The sequence below is a fragment of the Pseudorasbora parva genome, chromosome 18, assembly GCF_024679245.1.
Source record: "Pseudorasbora parva isolate DD20220531a chromosome 18, ASM2467924v1, whole genome shotgun sequence".
Lineage (NCBI taxonomy): Eukaryota > Metazoa > Chordata > Actinopteri > Cypriniformes > Gobionidae > Pseudorasbora > Pseudorasbora parva.
This window is the reverse complement of record NC_090189.1, coordinates 23,503,022-23,520,522: the sequence shown is the minus strand read 5'-3', so window position 1 is coordinate 23,520,522 and position 17,501 is coordinate 23,503,022. Positions and strand designations below refer to the sequence as shown.

The following is a 17,501-nucleotide window of genomic DNA, read 5'->3' as shown; positions in this document are numbered from 1 at the left end:
ATGTTTTTATTGGTTTATTAAGTACAAACAGGCGAGTTATGAAAAATGAGTGCGAGGGATATGTTCAATCACACAAAAAGATTTTGGAATGAGACGGCCACCTGTAGTAGCGTTTAGTCCACTGTCTATAATAGCCTAATTTAGAGATCACTTTTTTATTTATTTTAACCGACAACTTTGATCGGTTAACATTGATACGGTCAACCATCGGTCAAACGGTCATCGGTTAACATCCCTAGGCAGGTGTTAACTTTACCAACAGTCTTGCTTTAAAAAAAGGTTCTACATAAAATAAAAATGTAGTCCATACTACCTTTATTTGTTTTGTATATCATTTAAAACTGCATTTCCACATTGCAATTTTGTATAGACTATTCATAAACTGAATTAACAGAAAAATTGCTATATCGTTATGTATATCGTTATCGGGATATCAAATGAGCTATATCGGGATATGAAATTTTGGCCATATCGCCCAGCCCTAGTTGTAGCAGAATGTTTTTTTCATTACCTTATTGTTAAATGTAATAGTAAGGGGACCTTTTTTACCACCAGACTGGCCTCACCCCTCTCATGGAGGCTGCATCTGGCGGCTATGCTGAAGTGGGCCGTGTGCTGTTGGATAAAGGGGCAGATGTCAATGCCCCTCCAGTTCCCTCCTCTCGCGACACTGCCCTCACCATTGCTGCAGACAAGGGCCACTACAAGTTTTGTGAGCTTCTCATCAGCAGGTGTGTTTTTTAAACACTGGCAATGTACAGTACTGTCTGTCCTCCCTCCAGAATGTAGTGTCTCATGCTGTTCTTTCTGTTCTGTTATTGTAGAGGGGCTCACATTGACGTGCGAAATAAGAAGGGGAACACCCCTTTGTGGCTGGCTGCTAATGGTGGCCACTTTGATGTGGTGCAGCTCTTGGTGCAGGCTGGAGCTGATGTGGATGCAGCAGACAACCGCAAGATAACCCCTCTCATGGCAGCGTTTCGCAAGGTGAGTATCTTGGCTTATAACTGAATGTCATTAATGATGTGCTGCTCTGTTGCAAAAAAAAGAAAGAAAAGAATTGTGTGAAGAAAAAAAAACTATGATAGACTACCAATAAACACTAAAATATGACCTTTTTTTTAGGGCCACGTTAAAGTAGTGCAGTACCTGGTGAAGGAAGTAAACCAGTTCCCATCTGACATTGAGTGCATGAGATACATTGCAACTATTGCAGATAAGGTATAAAAGACTTAAATTCAGAGACTGTCTTTGAATATACCCTTAGAGTACTGTTTCCATTATTTGAGAAATCTTTAATTGACATGTTCACATTGCCACTCTGCAGGAGCTGCTGAAAAAATGTCATCAGTGCATGGAAACCATTGTCAAAGCCAAAGATCAGCAGGCGGCTGAGGCGAACAAGAACGCCAGCATTCTGCTCAAGGAGCTTGATCTGGAGAAGGTTTGTATCTTCAGATGACTTATTAGACTTAATATTGAGCTAACTAATTGGTTAAGATTTTTATTATGCTGCGGCATAGTGCATCACAGTGAACTTATTTTTTCTTAAATTGTTTCTTAACAGTCTCGTGAAGAAAGCAAAAAGCAGGCTCTGGCAGCAAAGCGAGAGAAGAGAAAGGAGAAGCGCAAGAAAAAGAAGGAAGAGCAGAAAAGGAAGCTGGAGGAAGAAGAGGCAAAAGTAAAAGAAGTGTTCTATGAGATGCAGGATCAGAAGGAGGACTCTGCAGAAGGTGAGGAGCATCATGTTGGTTTATGCCCAGATATCTTAGAAATGCCTACAGCTTAAATACTTATTTTGTTTTATTTATTTGAATGGGGGGTGCCTTTGAAATGATTCTGAAATGCCTCAAAAAAAGATTTTTGGATGGCCAAAATCAGACCAAAGTCAGTGACATTTAGTTGGCTCTTTGCCGATGCCCTGTTTTGACTTGTCTATTTTATGAACACATGGATAAACTAAACATGTAAACATAAACTAAACACTAAAACATGCCATCTGTGTGAATGCTATGGTTACACATGTGAGAAGTTCTTATGTTCAGTAAAACCTTTGGTTGTGGATGTTTTTGGTCTTCTAATAATAAGGCTTCATGGTCACAAATACCATAACTTTTGATTTATTTGAGATATCAACAATCAAAATTTGGCCCAGATGCAGTTGACATGTTTGTGAACAAGCCCAAACTTGAATTTATATATATATAGTTTTCTATCAAATATAAGTTGTTGTTTTTTTATTTTTTTATTGTGCCACTTGAAATATTTACTTAAATAAAGCTTGGAAGATTAGGATTGGTATTGGCCAATCATGATGACACAGAATCGATAGCCAATATTGGCTGCAAAAATCTTGTTCATAGCATTCCTAGTTTTTTGCTTTATTTAATAAATTTGATTAATCATTATAAAAAAATATTACATTTTAAAAATAAGTTTTTAATTGAATAACCTTTTCCCATTATTTTATTCCGCAGAAGTGGAGGTTCCCATCGAGCCCCCAAGTGCTACCACCACCACAACCATCGGTATTTCCGCCACCTCCACGACCTTCTCTAACACTTTCGGCAAAAAGCGAGCCAATGTGGCCACCACACCGAGCACCAATCGCAAAAACAAAAAGAACAAGACCAAGGATTCACCAAGTGAACCCATTATTCTTCAGGACCCGCAGGTGGCACTGGCACAGCAGAAAGCAGACAAAAATAAGATCCACGGAGAACCTCGAGGGGGTGGGGCACCGGGAGGAACCAGCGACTCTGATAATCTAGATAGCACCGACTGCAACAGTGAGAGCAGCAATGGCAGTAAGAGTCAGGAGCTTGCTGACCTGCCTTCATCATCGTCCTCTTCCTTCTCTGCCCCTTCGGTACTTGCAAGCTCTAACCAGCACCACATTGCAAGTGAAAGGAGACAGGGGCCATCGCTGCCGGGTTCTCGTGAGGAGAAGATCATGGTGTCCATCTCCAAACCACAGCAGAAGTAAGAGTTAAAATATTTATGCTTGCCTCTACCTCTTATCTGCACTGCTTTCCATTTGTGCAGTTCAAGACAAAATTACTTACTGCAAAACATCATAATTACTTTAACAAACTTTAAAAAAGCAGTCCTTTGACACCTTACCAGTTGTTTATTTTCTTGAACTTTGCTAGTAAGTTTGTTCTAGTCTGATAAGTGATTTAACAAGGTGTTGTGTTTCCATTTTGCAGATTTTTGAAAAAAATATTTGTGAGATGATTAAACTTCTTGTTCTGTTCACATTTCTAACAGATCTCATGACATCAGTGACTTGACCCCCAGTTCCATTCCCTGCCCGTTCAAGACCATTTCACTGCCAGTCACCTCGCCCAACATTAAGATGAACCTCACTAGCCCAAAGAGAGGCCAGAAAAGAGAAGAGGGATGGAAAGAGGTGGTTCGAAGGTGAGGTGCATTTTTGTTCCCCCAGCGTTCTTGTTACTAGAACAAGCGAACGTTTCCCTATTATTGCTGTTATTACTACTAATGTACCAAAATTGTAGCAACTGAAAATATTGTCAATCACAAAAAAAAATACAAATTTTGGTTTTGTACAAAATTGTATTGAAGGGCCATTGACCACATCCATAACATATACCTTAGTAGAACCATTCAATGTCTATAGATTTTTAGTCAACTAGTAAATATGGAGTGGATAATTTTGATTAAATATATATGCACCATTACATATTCATTATATTTTTTACTTAATAGACTATTACTATTATTATTATGATTCCCAGGGAAAGCAAGAATTGACAAAAATGTAAAATGTGTACCTTGAATGCAATGTAAGTCGCTTTGGATAAAAGCGTCTGCCAAATGCATAAATGTAAATGTTATTAGCAGCTTGTGCCTATTGATGATTACTCAAATTCGTCTTGCATTGTTTGTGCTACGGACATATTGTCTTAATGCATTAAGTCATGTGGCTTGTCGAGGAGAGATGTGCTGTAATTTTCTAAGCAATCAGACTTTGGCCTAAAAAAAAAGAAGGAAAATATCTAAACCATTTAATTTAAAGCAGGCACATAAGCCATATCTAGGGATCATATCTCACAAATATAGGGATAAGATCTTTTAGAGTTAGCAATGTGCAACAACAAAAACTCAGTAGCCAAATTTAAATTTCCTGGCAAACAAACCTAGCTCTGTGTCATCAAGTGTTTTGTTGTTTCTCCTTTAGATCAAAGAAGCTCTCTGTCCCTGCCTCTGTGGTTTCTCGGATTATGGGTAGAGGTGGCTGCAACATTACAGCCATCCAAGACGTTACAGGTGCACACATTGATGTGGACAAACAGAAGGACAAGAATGGAGAAAGAATGATCACAATCAGAGGTGGCACAGAGTCTACACGGCATGCTGTGCAGCTGATCAATGCGCTGATACAGGACCCAGCCAAAGAGCTAGAGGACCTGATCCCTCGTAACCACATCCGGCCACCAGGCGCCAACACCAAAATCAGCTCCACCTACACAACCTCCACTGGGGCCACAAGCACTACTGCAGCCAGTTCAAAAGGCCTGCCATCTGTAGTGCCTGCCTCCAGCGTGTCGTTCCAGTCCTCCACCAACTTTACAGCTCAGCAGGCTGGCAAGTTAGGCAAAAGTATGACGCCAGGTGTCAGACCCCCCTTTGTTTCTTTGCCACCACTTGCTTATGCTCACCCTCAGCTGGCCCTTCTAGCTGCCCAGACTATGAACCAGATCCGCCACCCTCGATTGCCCATGGCGCAGTTTGGTGGCACTTTCTCATCGTCTCCCAACACTTGGGGTCCTTTCCCTGTGCGTCCTGTGAGCCCTGGTAGTGCTAACAGCTCACCCAAACACAGTGGTAATTCTACACTGCGTCCCATCAGCTCTGCTCCGGCCCACACTGAGCATCCTATTGCTCCTGTGTCCAGCACCTCGACTCCCACTGCTTCCACGACTTCTCCCACCAGTACGGCACCTGTTAACACCCCCACGCCTTCCTCTGTCAGAAAGCAGCTTTTTTCAACGGAGCCCAAGGCTGGAGTTATTGTGGCCACTAGCGGCAGCAGTGCTCCCTCTTCGCAAGTTGCTCCCTCTCCCATCAGCTGCACTCCCACAACCCCTACGACCCCTCCATCTCCATCTGCGCCCATTGCTACACCTCCACAACATCCTCCACCCCCCAAGCCAGAGCCGGCCAGCCTTAGTACCCCTGCTAAAGAAAAGCCTGTCACGGAGCTTTCCGCACCATCCGCAGGAGCTCCATCTGATGGGCCCAGCCCCTCCGCTTCTCTGCACTTCACATCATCTCCCTCAGGCCCTTCGATGCTTACTGTACAGCCCGACAGTCGGCAGCCCATTGCGTCACATTTCACCTCCAGCTCGGAACCCAGTTCCTCTTCCTCAACTCAGCCAGGATCATCTCACCCTGTCACACGCCTGCCACCTCCGACCTGCAGCAGCACAGTCACTAATACCAGCAGCACCTTACCTCATTACGCAACTCCCACTGCGCCTGGCGTGACTCCCCGCATGCAGCCACCCACACCATACTACCCAATGGCTCCAGGGGCTCTGCAGGAGCAGCAGTCTGTGTTTGTGCCTCCAGGAGCCTCACAGGAGTCCCTCAAACAGAAGCAGCAACAACAGCCTCCACCTCAGCCCAACCTGACTCATTCGACAGGCATGCCACCTCCCTCACTTACGATGTCCTCCACCATGGGCATGATAAATGGCTCTCAAATGCACCTCCACAGTGGAAAAGCGCAACTGCCCCCCAACTTTGGCCCCGCGGCTCTCTTCAATCACTTCAGCAGCATCTTCGACAACAACCAGGTGGGCAACAACCAGGTTTGGGGTGCCTGCCATCTACCTGCACGAACCCCACCAGAGCAGCCCTACAGTGCCCCACCTAATGCCTATATAGGGGGAATGGGGCAGATGGAAAATGTCATGCCTCCTGATGGCTCAAAAGCTCCGGGTTATCGATGCACCTCACAGCGGATGGTTTCCAGTCCCATTGGTGAGTGCAACTTTTACATCAAGGGTGTCTAATTGTGTTCCTAGAAGCTCACCTTACTGCAGAGCTTTGCTTTAACCTGCTCCAATACACCCACTTGGGAGTTTCTAGTAATCCTGAAGACCATAACTAGCTGGTTCAGGTGTGTTTAATTAGGGATGGAGCTAAACTCCGTAGGAAAGTGGCCCTCTAAGAGCAGGATTGGACACCACTATTGCTGATTTAGGTCAAATCCTCTTGAGTAATGCTGTTGTATTCACCCTGTACCATAGGAATACATCCCATGGACAGCTCAATGTCCTCGTCCACTGCGCTCACCAGCTTTACCACAAGCATATCTGCCAGCCCTGTGTTCTTGCCCGGTCCTGCTCCTGTGGGCACACCCTCCTTCAGCCGCCAGCACTTTTCTCCCCACCCCTGGAGTGCCTCCACTTCTTGTATGTCAATAAAGAAGTCCTTTATTGCCAAAGCATCAAGCACAGCATCACTTTTTATAAGACTATAGTGCTCATGTGGTCTTTCTGATAGTCTCTTCCTTTCTTGTTGATTTTAGGCGAGTCTCCAGTGCCCTCTGTGTCTTCCGGGGCATCCTCACCTCTTTGCACATCTACGGTAACTCCCGCTCTGATCCAGGCTAAACCTAGTAGCTCCAACCAGCAGGACCGCAAAGTGCCCCCTCCCATTGGAACTGAGCGCCTGGCCCGCATCCGGCAAACTGGCTCTGTCAACCACACCATGCTGCCCACCAGCTACACCCCACCAGTTGGACAGGGTGGCATCTGGTCTTTTGGAGTGGGCAGTGCCTCCGGTGAGTCTGTGACTGAGATGGAATAGGCATTTACAAATTGTTCTATATGTTATGGAATGGAACACATTTTCATATGCAGCGACAATTGTTTTTGCTTGAATAACTAATTGCACTAAATGTGGAGAATTGGTATTGGATCTGAAGAACTTCAATATGTCCCTGTTCTTCACAGAGACAATGTCAGGCTGGTCTCAGCCCCTTATGGGAGGGCCAGTGATGCACCAGCAGATGCAGGAGCCATCAGCCTTCTCTCAGCACCAGGCTATGGAACGAGATGATACTGGGATTGTGGCTCCATCTAATACTTTCCACCAACCGTTGCCCACCAACTTTATGGATTTTCAGAAGGTACATTGTACAGAGACTATTTTTAAGAGTTTTAGGTTCCATTCAATAAGGATAATATTAATTTGTAGTTCCACTGACAAATCTTTTGTGTCATGGATCGTATAGGGGCTGCCAATGTCAATGTACGGTGGCACGATGATCCCTCCTCACCCTCAGATGGCGGAGGGGCCCGGAGGCCCTGTATACAATGGTCTTCACGCTTCTGACCCTGCCTGGAATCCCATCCTGAAGGTTGTTCCCAATTCTGCAGAGAATTCAGACCCACAGCAGGTGATTTACTCTTAGCTGGCCCGAGTAGAAAGTGATTGTAAGTTCGAGTCCAATTTGTTGTCTAACTCTTGAAACCTTGTTGTTGCAGGTATGGCCAGGCACTTGGGCCCCACATGTGGGAAATGTGCATTTGAATCATGTCAACTAAACAGTGATCGAGAGGCCTAGGTGCAGTAACAAGAAACACGTTAAAAAGAACAAGATAATTACCTAATTACTGAGACGTGGTATTAACCTAGATGTGTCCCCCAAAAAATGTTAAACCAGTTAAGAAATTTGAGAAATGGACACCCTCGATGTGCCTAACTAAAAAGAACGAATCCAGTGTGGGATTTAACGTGTTTACCACTGTCTATGAACAAATCGATTGCCTGTTCAACAGGATACATTCTGAGTAGTATAGCCATTTTGACATTTAAGCCCCACGTAAAAGTGTTCTTGGTCGGCAGGGCTCAATAGGACAGTGCGCTATTTATACTTGGCCAAGACCTAGATGATTGCGTAAAGAATGAAATCAGACCTTTTAGAGTGGTAAATACCTGTATAATTGTTTACATACTGAAAAAAGGGTTAAAAATGAGAGTAAATTTCATGTCGTATAGTGGCTCTACTTTATGTAGCCTGTATTAATGTGAAATATTTACCTTAATATTCAATAAAAAGTTGGAAATGTATCTGGTGTGAAGTTCTTTTGATCAGTCGAATGGTTTTACATTGGTAACCAGTCTAACCACTGACAATATTTGTTGCCTATTGCAAGCATGACTGTACATGGTAAGCAGGGATGGGCAGTATTTCCTACTTACAATTATTTGTTGTAAATACAAGGCAAGCGTTCAAGTGCTTTGCTGTTGGAAAGAATAGGAATCATGGAGGATGCCAAGTTTCTGGGAGAAAACTTATTAAAGCCAAAATGTTAAATATTTAAGATATTTTATTTTGAAAAAAGGCATCCCATTCATTGCAAACCATATAAACATTCACAGAGATATCTATAAAGTCAGCTTCTTGACAATTCTGGATATTCAGTCATAAACATTTTGCTGTCAGATTTTGGTTTTATCAACTAGCTAGTCAAATGTGTTCTTTAAACTTTAACTGTTTACTGCTTGCTATGGCTCAGAGATATGGCTAATATATATAGATATAGCCTAGGTTGTGATTGTGTAAATTGATTTAACTTTTTCTGTATCGTTTATATTTTGGTATGCAAATATATCTGTGGAGCTTTTAGTGGGCAGGAGTTATTGACATGTTAGAGCTATAAAGAAACAAATAAATGGGTAATAAAGAGCAAGATGTGCTTGAAATTAAAACAATTATAAAAGTGCAGTATGCAATGAAAGAGAACTCCAATTCATTAGGCCTACTTGGACGGGCATCTTTTTGTGTGCGCGCTCCAAGATAAGGATGATAAACTCTTCATGGGGAATATTCACACTAGACAAGGGAGCCTTGTACTAAGCCCAAGCACGATTATCCTTTCACTATCAGACTGACTAAACTGATTTATCATTTATGCCATGCAGAGATTTTCACTTGCACATATCATAGGATAATTACAGGATTATTAAAATTAATGGTGGAATTTGCTGCTTTACCAGCAAACTACAATTCCTGTTCATTATAACCAGACCCATTATAAATCTAAATGTAATCAAGTGTAATACCCAAGTTGTGATAAAGATTGTTGCTGTCATAATGATAACAGTACAGGCAGAGTACGGAGCAATTGCACTAGTCAAATGAAGTAGACTTTGTGGGTTAATCACACTAAAAACAACGGATCAGGTCGCGTGTGTACGCCCAGCACCCTACGTTTAACTAAGCAAATAGCATAGTCCACACATCGCAGCTCTAACAATAATGGCACAGTAAATTATGTTGGATTTTATCCAGCTGAAATCATAAAAACAACCAATCAGAATCAATCAAGCTTTAAAAATTTTGAGCATTTAAAGTGATGTGGCATTGTATGCTTAGAATACACTTATATATAGTTATCTTTATAATTATTGTTCTTAGTGTGAACAGGCCTTAATAGTGTTATTTCATTGGACAGACAATTTCACATGTATTTTGTGTATTTCAGCAACAAAAAACTATTTACCTTTAAATAAATTTTCCCTCAGTATTTTTTATTTATTGAAATAAGTTGATGTGTTTATGCCCATCTCTAAAGGTGGGCACCACAAATTACTAGTAATTTGGATGGCTGTTAAACTAATGTTGGATGGCAGCAATAAAGAAATGTTTTTCTGGGATGTAACTATCACATTTTGAAATGACTTGTGTTGTGAAAACCTGACCTAAATCTCAAGATGTCCTATGAGAAAAATGTTAAGACCTATTGTTACTACTAGGGCAGCACATCTGAAAAAAGACTTGGGATATAACAAGTAATTGCTAGTATGGGGAAGCGGCGAACCATAACGTTAAGAGGAAACATATGTTGAGTGTTTGTCATAATTTTAGAACAGCACATATATCATATATTTCATATAATGTACCCAACTGAATCACTACGGACACCTCGTGCAATTCCAAGAGTTTACATTCCATGAAATAGCTCTAAACGCTCCCTACAGAGGGCCTCAGCGCTGCTCTTCGGGGGGGGCGGTTTCGTCTTTCTGATTGGCCAGATTTGATCGTTTGCAGCACGTGAGAAGTCTCCTCCCTCGAGCGTTCCGAACATGTGGAGCGCACAGACACAGCAGCGCCACTGCAGATCAAGCAAGTCTTCAGCGCGTGTTCATTAAATGTTCGAGTTTAGATTAAAGTTTAATCATGTCAACCAGCTGCGAAGCTTCCTCTACCTGCCCGATTCCAAGCCGCTCCATCCATGAGACACTCCCGGACAGCTACAGTCAGACTCCAGGAGGAACTCTGTTTTCAACTACTCCTGGTGGTAAGATGTAGACCTAAATGTATTTGATTTATATTTATAATTTATTTTTTGTGTGCGAGTTTATCCACATGTTGCTCGAGCACACTTTTTTTATGACGTTCTCTGATCATAACGCCACAGGCAAACCGTTGTTTACAAACTGTCTGCTGCCTTTTAAACGATTCTGTGATTTAACGTTACTCTGGTTCCAGCTAACGTTAGCTGGAGTTGAAGGTGTTTTTCCCACAAGTATGCGCAAATTGGGCCAAATGTATTATTACAAAATAATTTTAAAGCGCTTTTTTTACACTCGCTGGTTTAATTTGCCTGCTAATGTCCAAAAGTGTGAACACGTGCATCGCAGGAGAACTGTCATTCGACTTCTCTGAAATCCATGTTGTCATGAAAATGTATAACATTTTAGGATAAAATGGTCGACTCATTTCCTAAGGCAACTTATGTACAATTTTATATATCGCAAATACAAATATTACAATATCGCGTTCACATTTTCCTTAGATACAATACCTTGGTCGAAAATGATACGTTACAAAATATATAATTATATTATTTACCTTTAGTTTGAACTTTTTATATATTTTAACCTATTTCATTTTTTTTTCATCTCTTTAATCTTTCAGACATGGAAAGACATCGAAGACAATGTTGTCTTCACAAATAAGTACATTCATTTATGGACAAGATTTGGTTGTAATTTATATTCTGATTATTTAATATATATATATATATATATATATATATATATATATATATATATATATATATATATATATATATATATATATATATTTCAGTATTCATAAAGCCATTTTAAAAATAATTTAAATTAAGGCATGGTTAAAAAAAAGTTTAAAAGATTGAATTGAAATCTGTTAGTTTTAATAAAAATTAACTTCTACAGAAGTTCCTGTAATAGAATAAACACCCATATATAAACTATATCATACCACCTCAACTGTCAATATTAATCACATGGCTATTAAAGCTTACATGCAGAAATGTTTGCCATTGCATTATTTGACTTTGTAGTCACGGCACATTTTTCCATAAAAACCCATCCTGCTTTGAAAAACCATATCTCTATTTCATATTTGTTCGAGATGTCTAACAAATTGTGTTGAATTAAAAAGATTGTAGTATCGAAGAGCAAATTCATTTCTAAAACTTGCTTATTTAAATGAATGTTTTAGACATCCCTAATAGAGCCAGACCTCAGTCTGTCCAGTCACGCTGGGCGCAGCAGTGGGTGATGTTGCTAAATTTTCTTGCTTCGTGGGTTACTACAGGACATCTAAACAGGGGCACCTTGTTTTTATGAGCGCTTTCTCCTGCATGCATTTAGAAAGCACCCTAGTCAGTTCTTCAGTTCTTTTTCATTACTCCAGCAGGAGTTAAACTACAGGCTTTCACTTGGGTGAAATTAAAACATAACATGTTTTTCGAGCAGAAATCAATGGGAAGAAAAAGTCCCTTGATGCAAAGAATGCTATGAAGTTCTGCCAAGTTTTTTTATTTTTATTTTTTTATTTTTTTAACCTCTTGAACTAATATTGGTATTTTCCCTGCAGGAACCCGCATAATCTATGATAGAAAGTTTCTCTTGGAATGTCGAAACTCCCCAATCGCACGCACCCCACCCTGTTGCCTTCCCCACATTCCGGGGGTCACCAGACCCTCACTGCAACCAGCAGAGCTGGATGATGACAGCAAAGATCTATCTGGTAAATCCTCCACCTTTTTACACAAACCCATCTGATGTCTCTCGCGTGTATACCGTTTTCGATTTCCAAATCAACAGCCTCAAGCAAAACCTGAGGAACAGGTTTAAGCATATTCTTTATTGATTGCATCATTTCTGTTTTGCTGCAAGTCGACAAATACACGTGCAAGGCGAGATCCGGTTGTCTACTGGAACCCAGTATGTGAAGAGAGGGTCTGGTGTGAATTTTTGTGTAGTATATAGGTCAATGACAAAAAAAATAATCATCAGGATAAGGTAATATCCCACATTCCAAGTACTTAGAAATATGGGAAATTAACATCTTAATGGGACAAGTGTCTAAGTTTACTAGAATTCATACTAACAAATTAATTAATTAAAAAATCTCATACATGAAGAGGTGTATTAAGTAATTGACTGCGTCCCAAATCACATACTATGTGAGGAGGTACTACTTTTTATGTTCTATATAGTATGAATGTAATCCGGATGTACTACATTCACCATTTTGTCATTTATCACTTGATCTACCAGTGTCATTTGCATTACCTCCACTCATAAATCCCCTCCAGTGGCCTCATGGGATAGTAAAGTGTCCATCATATGCGCACTTCAAAATCTCGCCGGAAGTAATGGGTCATCATCACGGTACTTTTCACCGACTGTTTTTCGAATACTATTAATTCGGACACACTACCCTGTTGGCATACTCTTTTTCGCGAACTGTATAGAAGTATTTGATTTCGGACAGAGACAGTCTTTTTTTTGTGTGGATTGATAATGTATTTTTAGATAAATAAACTAATATAAATGTAAATGAAAAAATAAAATCAGCTTTATATAATTGATTCAAATGTCAATAAAAAGAAAAAAAAGATCAATGTTTCCAGGTGGAGTAGATACTCAAAGGAATACTAATGATAAAGTTAATTGAAAAAGTTTTAGTTTTTCGTCTCCATTCTAAGCTCAAGGTCACGTTTCAGTGTGACTGAAGTCACTTCATGAGAAAAGCAAACAAAAATGCATCTGACCTGCTGCTGTTGGCATATCTGATTTCCATATCAGGAGGCCGTCCACAGGGTGTACTGTGCTTTGTGTGAAAGGGGTGACACCGTTCAAAGTGACTCAACACTTTGAACCCTCTGACTCCTCTCTCTGTCTCTCTCTTCCCCATCAGTTGATGACAGCCAGTTTGTGATGGACATGTGACGGACATCTCCTGCTCCTGTGGGAAAATGGACTGTCTCAGCCTGTTCCACCAGTGCTCATGATCTGAAGAACGGAAAGGGAAGATCACACCCACTGTGGATCCCTTCGTTATTTCCTCCATGCTTTATTTTTTACTTTAACTAAATAATGAAATGCTCGGGGCAAGTGCCTCTGTTGTGGGGAGGAGCATTTTGGGTTCGGTGGATATTGAAAATGCAGCTTTTGATGTTGTTTTATCAGCAGCTGCGATTCAGTTCCTTCCTATTCTTTTTTTTATATATATATAACCATTCAGAAGGTGACTATGTAATCAACATTGTTAATATCTGAAAATAGTTCAAATACAGCTATTTCATTTTTGCAATGTAATTATGACCTTATAAGGGGCATCTATGAAAATCTAGAATGCCAGAAATCAACAGTTGGGGTGACACATTTTTTTGTACTGTTCTCTGGATATAAAATTACGTTTTGGAATAAAACTAAAACAAGTCTTTGGCTCATCTTCTTTAAGTGTTTAAAATGATGTGTTATAGGGTTCATTAATTGCGTTCAAATTGAATCTTCCCAGATTAATATAAATCTTCAGCATTTGTTGTATGGTAATAACAAAAGTGTTGATGTATTGCTTTTCTTCAACAACAAAAAAAGAAAAAGAATGGGGAAAATGTTTGGAGGATGTAAAAGCAGATATGAATTTACATTTGATTCTTCTGTTAGAAATTGTATAGGTTGATGTGATTTTACGAAGTACAACATATTTGAACTTGGAACAACATTTCAATGAACCAATCAGATTCGAGGGACACTTTTAGTTTGTCAAGTTTAGGCTAACATTCAGGGTCAGGTGCTTCTATATCAGTGTTTTTCACCCATCATTTCCCTCTGATTTTAGAGAGAACTTATGGGTAGGTTTAGGGGTAGGGATAGAGTCAAGACTACATTTTTGGAGAGGAATATTGTTTCTAGGATCAACAAAATATTTCTGTCTTGGCAAAATCAGAAATGATGTACACTGTAAAATAAATATTTAAAAAATAATTTACCTGGTTGCCTTAATTTTGAGTTAATACGATGAACATTTTTGAGAATCGACAGTCTTTATTCAAATATTATTAAAAGATTTTGTAAGCATATTGTGTGTGTGTGTGTGTGTGTGTGTGTGTGTGTGTGTGTGTGTGTGTGTGTGTTTTATTTGTAATGATGCAGTGAAACATTAGCCTGACAAGCCAGACCCACATCAAGATGTTTGGTCTGGAAACTCACCATAGACAGGGCTCAATCCGAGGGGCGGGATAAACGGTTGTCTTTCAAACTCCCTCTGCACACGATAGGATAGCGCTACACCAACCAGAGCAACATGAAGCAGAGCTCGTTGATAGATTAAACATTCACTGTATCCTGTCGGCAAAACTCCGAACACATCTTCCCTTTTAAAGAATGACTTCTTTGTTCTTTTCTCAGAGAAAAGTTCCACTCCAAGTCCTCCAGAGTCGTGGTCAAAGCTGATTCGAAAGACCGCTGTATGACTGCCTCTGTGTTTACTAGAAGCACGCAAGCGCAACTCTACCGTCATTATGTTAAGCCCCGCCCACCGACTCTATACACAATGTGATTGGCCTGACCAGAGTTTGGTTTTTACAGCTCAGAAGTGTATTGAGAGTTGCTAGACGACACTCGCGGTAGATTAGATTTGCAGCCGCTAGGGTGCGTTTTGATTTCTAGGCTAGTGAAACATCAAATTGGGTTATTTTCATGATTTATCACATTTTATATGTTTAGATATAATATTTTGAGTTTCTATTTATTAAACCAATTTCCTTCATTGTATCAACTAAATTTTTTTATTTCAATTAACTCAAAGCAACCAGGTTACTTACTTTTTTCAGTTAAACCAACTTTTTTTTTTACAGTGTATTAATTAATTTATCTCACTCCTGTAGTTAGTGCTGTGATACCCGCGCGGTGACTCACTCATTATATTGAACAGACACGTTCAGTTTTTAATTATAGTGTCTTCTCTAACTCCGTCACAGTAATCAAGTTGGTGCATTTAGGAATGGCCTCACAGGGCAGCGAAGAATTCTGGGAATTGTAGTCTTTCATCCCCATGAGACAGAAATACATTTTCTGTCTTTTCTCAGTCTAGAAGGCACCAAATTCAAAAATAATTTCACATTTCTACTACATTAATGACCCAGTTTAAATACAGATTAATCTTCCCAGCGCTGAAGTACCCCTTTAAATAATTATTATTTTAAAGTTTTTTTAGATGCTATATTGTCACAGCAACAATGTTGTAAAATTAGGTATGAGCAAGCATTAGCATTAGCAAGCATTTTTCCATGCTAAAATCATGTTACAGGGATAGTCACCCCCACCCTCACAAGTTGTTTTAAACCTGGATGAATGTAGTTATTCTGCTGAACACAAACAAAGATTGTTTGAAAGATATTTTGAAGAATTTAGTTGAAGGTGGCCATTGACAACATTCTCATAAAACTCATACAGGTTTGAAACAACTTGAGGGTGAGTAAATGATGACAGAACCTTCATCTTTGGGTGAACAATCCCTAATGAAACTAATTGGCTCCATTCATTTCCACTGTAAGTTCCTCTCTTACCTATTTTTATGCATATTTTTGAGATAAATAGGCAAAGTAATGTTGACAGCCACACACATTTATGCCGTGTTGTTGATAGAATAGAATGAATGTTGTAAATATCCCTTCTTTACCCTCCTACCTAGATCTCAATGTTCTCATCAGATATATCACAACAGAGTGTGTCCTGTCTGATGTTATGTGGTGCAAAGTACAAAACACTGGTTCCTGATAACCAGAACACTCATGTGGGAAAGACATTGGAGGAATATGAGCAGTTAATTAGAAACCTTCACGTCACTGTATGTAGACAGGTCATGTGTAATATTTGCAGTGGTTTTGTTCCTGGTTAAGGTGCCTGTTTTGCATTTAACCTAGTTTTGGAAAAACAATGTATTTTTAAAATGACATGATGCAGAATAATACATGTTCCCATGCATGATATTAGCTGTAATGAGGATGTGAAGAAAGCCTCTCCATGAGCATATCATGGGAGATACACATGCTCCAAACCTTACCAATGTTTTCTTTTGAAATGCCACCCATCCATAGTTTGGTGTAATGTATTTAGTCTTTCCACCTTCAATACAGAAAGTACTAGGCAGACACTTTGGCCTAAGCATGAGAAAATGTGTCCATACACATACTCTGTCCTGTTCCTAGAATGCCACTTTGTCGATACTGAGAAATAATGAAATGCTGCCAAGGCAATGCACACTTCACAGCCATTCTGTCCCTGAATGACGACCGGTACTGGCCTGTCCTTCTGATAGCAGTCTGTTTCTCATGCACTAGATGTGTCTGATAATGATGCTTAGATGATTGTTTTCCCTGTTAAATGGACATAGGATATACACTATTGCCAATAGTTTTTGGATGCCAGCCTTTACATGCACACAAATTTAAATGGCATCCCATTCTTAATCCGTAGGGTTTATTATGGAGTTGTCCCACCCTTTGCAGCTATAACAGTTTCAACTCTTCTGGGAAGGCTTTCCTCAAGGTTTAGGAGTGTGTTTAAGAGAATGTTTAAAAGGCACATTTGTGAGGTCAGGCACTGGCTCACAGTCTCCACTCTAATTCATCCCAAAGGTGTTCTATTGGGTTTAGGTCAGGACTCTCCTCCAGACCAAACTCGCTTATCCATGTCTTTATGGGCCTTGTTTGTGCACTGGTGTGGAGTCTTGTTGGAACAGGAGAGGGCCACCCCCAAACTGTTTCCACAAAGTTGGGATCATGAACTTGTCCAAAACGTCTTGGTATGCTGAAGAATTACGAGTTCCGGAAAAACAACCCCACACCACAATCCCGGCTCCACCAAACTTTACACTTGGCACAATGCAGTCAGCCAAGTATTGTTCTCATTGCAACCGCCAAACCCAGACTCGTCCATCGGATTGTCAGACAGAGAAGTGTGATTCGTCACTCCAGAGAACACGTCTCCACTGCTCAAGAGTCCAGTAGCGGCGTGCTTTACACCGACGCTTTGCATTACACTTGGTGATGTTAGGCTTGGATGCAGCTGCTTGGACATGGAAACACATTCCATGAAGCTCTCAACACACTGTTCTTGAAATAATCTGAAGACCACATGAAATTTGGAGGTCTATAGCTATTGACTTCTTG

At 40.3% G+C, this 17,501-nt stretch overlaps 2 protein-coding genes across 3 annotated transcripts in view; both read left to right on the top strand.

The window, feature by feature from the left end:
- The window catches only part of ankhd1 (ankyrin repeat and KH domain containing 1), a 70,845-nt gene extending 62,736 nt beyond the window's left edge, over positions 1 to 8,109 (top strand). For both annotated transcript variants that reach the window (XM_067424363.1, XM_067424362.1), the window contains exons 21-33: positions 556 to 731; positions 825 to 987; positions 1,126 to 1,221; positions 1,328 to 1,444; positions 1,568 to 1,733; positions 2,478 to 2,982; positions 3,271 to 3,423; positions 4,205 to 6,012; positions 6,282 to 6,446; positions 6,563 to 6,817; positions 6,990 to 7,165; positions 7,271 to 7,435; positions 7,524 to 8,109. In XM_067424363.1, the coding sequence (XP_067280464.1) occupies positions 556 to 731; positions 825 to 987; positions 1,126 to 1,221; positions 1,328 to 1,444; positions 1,568 to 1,733; positions 2,478 to 2,982; positions 3,271 to 3,423; positions 4,205 to 6,012; positions 6,282 to 6,446; positions 6,563 to 6,817; positions 6,990 to 7,165; positions 7,271 to 7,435; positions 7,524 to 7,583 (4,005 nt within the window). In that variant the 3' untranslated portion in view covers positions 7,584 to 8,109. The remainder of the gene's footprint in view (positions 1 to 555; positions 732 to 824; positions 988 to 1,125; positions 1,222 to 1,327; positions 1,445 to 1,567; positions 1,734 to 2,477; positions 2,983 to 3,270; positions 3,424 to 4,204; positions 6,013 to 6,281; positions 6,447 to 6,562; positions 6,818 to 6,989; positions 7,166 to 7,270; positions 7,436 to 7,523) is intronic.
- A 2,028-nt stretch (positions 8,110 to 10,137) lies between these two features.
- eif4ebp3 (eukaryotic translation initiation factor 4E binding protein 3) lies at positions 10,138 to 14,406 on the top strand. The gene is made up of 3 exons (XM_067423469.1): positions 10,138 to 10,343; positions 11,912 to 12,064; positions 13,241 to 14,406. Exons 1-3 carry the CDS (start codon positions 10,223 to 10,225, stop codon positions 13,270 to 13,272), a joined length of 306 nt encoding a protein of 101 aa, XP_067279570.1. The 5' UTR covers positions 10,138 to 10,222; the 3' UTR covers positions 13,273 to 14,406.
- The last annotated feature ends 3,095 nt before the right edge of the window (positions 14,407 to 17,501 follow it).